The sequence below is a fragment of the Myotis brandtii genome, unplaced genomic scaffold (genome assembly GCF_000412655.1).
Source record: "Myotis brandtii unplaced genomic scaffold, ASM41265v1 scaffold38, whole genome shotgun sequence".
Taxonomy (NCBI): Eukaryota; Metazoa; Chordata; class Mammalia; order Chiroptera; family Vespertilionidae; genus Myotis; species Myotis brandtii.
In genome coordinates, this window is record NW_005364596.1 from 1,551,103 (window position 1) to 1,556,061 (window position 4,959).

General features: G+C 42.0%; 1 protein-coding gene across 2 annotated transcripts in view; it reads left to right on the top strand.

Moving 5' to 3' along the window:
- The window catches only part of CFI (complement factor I), a 55,836-nt gene that overhangs the window by 35,693 nt on the left and 15,184 nt on the right, over window positions 1-4,959 (top strand). Inside the window, exons 8-9 of one of the 2 annotated variants that reach the window (XM_005872405.2) lie at window positions 323-346; window positions 741-788. In XM_005872405.2, coding sequence (XP_005872467.1) covers window positions 323-346; window positions 741-788 — 72 coding nt within the window. The remainder of the gene's footprint in view (window positions 1-322; window positions 347-740; window positions 789-4,959) is intronic. The other variant, XM_005872406.2, reaches the window with a different exon arrangement.

Here is a 4,959-nt window from a genome sequence, read left to right on the forward strand (position 1 = left end):
TTTTACAGAGAGGAAGGGAGAGGGATAGAGAGTTAGAAACATCGATGAGAGAGAAGCATCGATCAGCTGCCTCCTGTACACCCCCTACTGGGGATGTGCCTGCAACCAAGGTACATGCCCTTGACCGGAATCGAACCTGGGACTCTTCAGTCCCCAGGCCAATGCTCTATTCAGTGAGCCAAACCGGCTAGGGCTACTTTTATATTTTTGTAAATATAAATTTAAATTGTTAAACAATGTCTAAAATAAAAATGCTTTGTGTATATTTTATTCAAGTGAAAATTATCTTTTTGCTACAGTGATGTTTTTTGTTTCTTTTCAGGAGCTGGACATCCTAAAAGAAAAGGTAAATGTATTTTTATAATAGAAAATTTATATTACAGAATTGAAGATAAGAATAAAGTATTATAACTTTTGTGATATATGTATAGTATATTGATACAGTGTGCATTTTTCTCAAATAAAAAAGTGTCGCCCTGACCAGTTTGGCTCAGTGGATAGAGCATCGGCCTGCAGACTGAAGGGTCCCAGGTTAGATTCCAGTTAAGGGCATGTACCTTGGTTGCGGGCACATCCCCAGTAGGGGGTGTGCAAGAGGCAGCTGATCGATGATTCTCTCTCATTGATGTTTCTAACTCTCTATCCCTCTCCCTTCCTCTCTGTAAAAGATCAATAAAATATATATATATATTTTAAAGTGTCTTTTGCTGTGGTAAATTGTTTGTTTTTTATTTTTTCAGGCACTTTCTTACCACGTCGGGATGGTACAGAATTGGAAGAAAACAAAGGTACTGCTATCTTATATTTTAACTGAGGAGGATATGAACATGTGTTACCACTAACCCAACTTTAATATTAGTTTAGGCACAGAGGCTGTTTTTCATAGTGTGATAGACTTTCAGTCTCATTCTCACACCCCCTCCACAGCCTGCTGACCAAAACGACCCACAGAGGGCATCTCCTGCACATGCCACCTTTGCCTCAAAACCTCTTTTTCACCTTTCCCTCAACATCCGGCAGCTCCTGACCAAACTGCCACCAGAGGAAAGATATCTCTTTGCATGATAGGTAGTGTTTTCTTTTTTTTTTAATTAAATCTTTATTGTTCAGATTATTACATTTGTTCCTCTTTTTCTCCCCCATAACTCCCCTCCTCCCAGTTCCCACCCCACCCTCCACCTTCACTCCCCACCCACTGTCCTCATCCATAGGTGCACGATTTTTGTCCAGTCTCTTCCCGCATCTCCCATTCCCCTTTCCCCGCCAAGAATAGTCAGTCCATTCCCTTTCTATGTCCCTGATTCATTATAATCACCAGTTCATTCTGTACATCAGATTATTTATTCACTTGATTCTTAGATTCACTCGTTGATAGATGCATGTTTGTTGTTCACAATTTGTATCTTTACCTTTTTCTTCTTCCTCCTCTTAAAGGATACCTTTCAGCATTTCGTATAATACTGGTTTAGTGGTGATGAACTCCTTTAGCTTTTCCTTATCTGTGAAGCTCTTTATCTGACCTTCAATTCTGAATGATAGCTTTGCTGGATAAAGTAATCTTGGTTGTAGGTTCTTGCTATTCATCACTTTGAATATTTCTTGCCACTCCCTTCTGGCCTGCAAAGTTTCTGTTGAGAAATCAGCTGACAGTCGTATGGGTATTCCCTTGTAGGTAATTGAGTCTCTTTCTCTTGCTGCTTTTAAGATTCTCTCTTTGTCTTTTGCTCTTGGCATTTTAATTATGATGTGTCTTGGTGTGGTCCTCTTTGGATTCCTTTTGTTTGGGGTTCTCTGCGCTTCCTGGACCTGTAAGTCCATTTCTTTCACCAGGTGGGGGAAGTTTTCTGCCATTATTTCTTCAAATAGGTTTTCAATATCTTGCTGTCTCTCATCTTCTGGCACCCCTATTATTCTGATGTTGGTACGCTTGAAGCTGTCCCAGAGGCTCCTTACACTATCTTCGTATTTTCGGATTCTTTTTTCATTTTGCTTTTCCGGTTGGGTGTTTTTTGCTTCTTCGCATTTCAAATCTTTGACTTGATTCTTGCGCTCCTCTGGTCTGCTATTGGGTGTCTGTATAATATTCTTTATTTCAGTCCGTGTATGCTTAATTTCTAGTTGGTTCTTTATCATAGCATCGAGGGTCTCATTAGTTTTCGTGACTCTCTCCTCAAGTTTATTGACAGCTTCTAGCACATTTTTGCAAGCCCTCAAAATTGCGATTTTTAGCTCTATATCCTCCATTTCTGTCATGTTTTTTTGTCTCCGCATTTTTTATGCTTTCTTGGTGCACCCCCTAGTGGTCTTTGTGCGCAGTCTTGTTCTAGTTGAGCCTTGATTGTTGTAGTTAATACTAGAGGGATTTGACCACCAGGCCGACTGGCTGTGTGAATCAGCTGTGTCTGCCGCGGAAAACTTCTGTCCTCTGGGGAGGTGCTAATCTAGCCTTTGCCTGAGGCGATCTGGCAAATACAGAGTCCCAGCAACCGCTGCAAATCTCAGAGAGAAAGCTGCCTTCGAGTTCCGACCAAAGCCAGACAGTCCCGCTTCTCCTGTTTGAGTCTGGGTCCCTAGAGACTCACCCAGATCTGGAGCTCAGAGTCTGAGACTCCCTCCCGATTGAAGAAGACAATCATGTCCTCAGCCGCCAGCCCGCTCTCCATGCACCTCTGCACCTTTGTATTTACTTCAGCACCGCACCTCCTCTGAGTCTCGGTATGCTATTCTCTTTCCTCCTAGTTGTAGAACTTCCACTCAGCCAGCCTTCCTGTGGTTCTGGATGATGTCCGTTCCGTCTTTTAGTTGTATTTTTGAAGTGGTTGTTCGAGGCAGCAAACTCCGGCGTTAACCTATGCTGTCATCTTGGTTTTTCCGTGTTTTCTTAATTATTTAATAATCCAGAAGTTCCCAAATCTGGTTCTTTAGGATCACCCTTTTCTTTCTTATTCGTATAGAATGACTACCAGAAGTTCACGGTTCACCCCCCGCCCCCCCTTTGCTGCACCCTTGGGATTTGTTAGGATTCCTGGGGGCTAAACTCAATTATTTTTTTGTGTTCCCCCTCTCTTGTTATCTTGCTTCCGAGACCGCTGTTGCTCCCACCACCAGCAGCCTTCGTTATTCCCTTTCTTCTTCCCTCCCTCTTTCCCTTCCTTCCGACCTAGCTTCAGACCGCAGGGCAGAGAGATGAGTTCATGATACTCCTCAGCTCATTGCACATGATTGTCCCTGGTCCAGACAAGACCCTACTTTTGTTTTATTTATTCTCTTTTGCCCCCGTTGCTTACTCTCATTCGCCACAGCAACCATTTTAATGGGATTTAACATGAATGTCTGTTTACATGCATTCTCACCCAATGTGCATTGTTATTTTGTGAGCATTCATTTTTAATTCATATAGCATTTTGTCGTAGATCTCATATTTCCTTTTTTTCTTTTCACAAAGCATTCCGTTTTCAAGATCTGTCCATGTTGTTCTGTGGCTATTGAGTCTGTTGCTTCGAACGCTGCATAAAACTCTGTGGTGTTCATCTTTCGTAATTTACTCTCCGCCGTCTCAGTAATGGACTCGCAGCCCCCGGTCTGCACTGAATAGTCTCTCCTGAGTGGTGTGTAGGAGGACTTCTTTGAGACATCTATCTGGCAAGAAACGGAGGTCTTGAGGTACACATCTGCGTGTTCTCCGACAGAGCTGTCCAGTCCTCACCTCTACCAGCCATGCTTAAGGATTCTCCTCAATCGCACCAACATTTAGCATTACCCAGCTCTCTAATTTTGCTGGCCTCACACTGTCGAACGACATCGCACTGTTTAATTTGAATGTGTGTAATAACCAATAATTTTAAATCTCTTTTAATAGGCATGCCAGCTGTTTGAGTTTTTTTCTTCTCTTTCTTTCATCTTTGCTTTTGCCAGTTAACATATTTTGCCTCATTTCATGTTGGGATTGCAATCTTCTTTCTTGTTGGTTTGCATTCCAGATATTAATGCATTTTTCAGTTGAAGACATTGCAGATGTCTTCTTCCATTCTGCTGCCCATCTGTTGAGTTTACTTGTAGTGAGCCTTGCTGAATAGAAATCTTTAATTTATATAATCCAAGTCATTGATTGTTTTTCTGATGGTTAGTGCTGTCCGGCTATGTGCTGCTCTTCTGACATCTAGTACACGTCAGCTACACTGCACTTCCCCATCTTCCTTTGTTGAGAGTTTAGTATGAATGCTGAGACTTCTCTTTGATTCATGAGAGTGATTTTGTGAAAGCTCCGAGCAGAGAACTCTCTCTCTCTCTCTGCCCAGAAAATAACCTACGTGTGTGACATAACAGATACATGTATGTCCCTTCTAGAAAGAACTCGGGGAATCCAGGGCTAAGACACAGGATTGCTGCAGCAGAGTAACACTGCCTTCTGGGCAGCAACCTCATCCAAGATAGAGCCACATGTTGGTGGGAATCCACCTTCGGGTCCTGTGTCAAAGACATCAGGATCCTGTGAGTGACCGAAAAGGGCAGCGGAGTAAGACGAAATCATTCCACAGAACTTAAAGCAAAATCTAAGGAAGAAAGAAGAATCTTTTTTGTTTGTTTTATTTTTTTTGTATTTTATTTTATTTTTATTTTTTAAATAAATCTTTATTGTTCAGATTATTACAGTTGTTCCTCTTCCTGCCCCTCCCCATAGCTTCCCTTCACCTGGTTCCCACCCCACCCCATGCCCTTACTCACCCCATTGTCCTCTTCCATAGGTGTAAGATTTTTGTCCAATCTCTTCCCGCACCCTCCACACTCCCTTCCCCCACCCTGAGAATTGTCAGTCCACTCCCTTTCTATGCCCCTGCTTCTATTATATTCACCAGTTTATTCTGTTCTTCAGATTTTTTATTCACTTGATTTTTAGATTCACTTGTTGATAGATATGTATTTGTTGTCACTTTGTTGTTTATAATTTTTATCTTTACC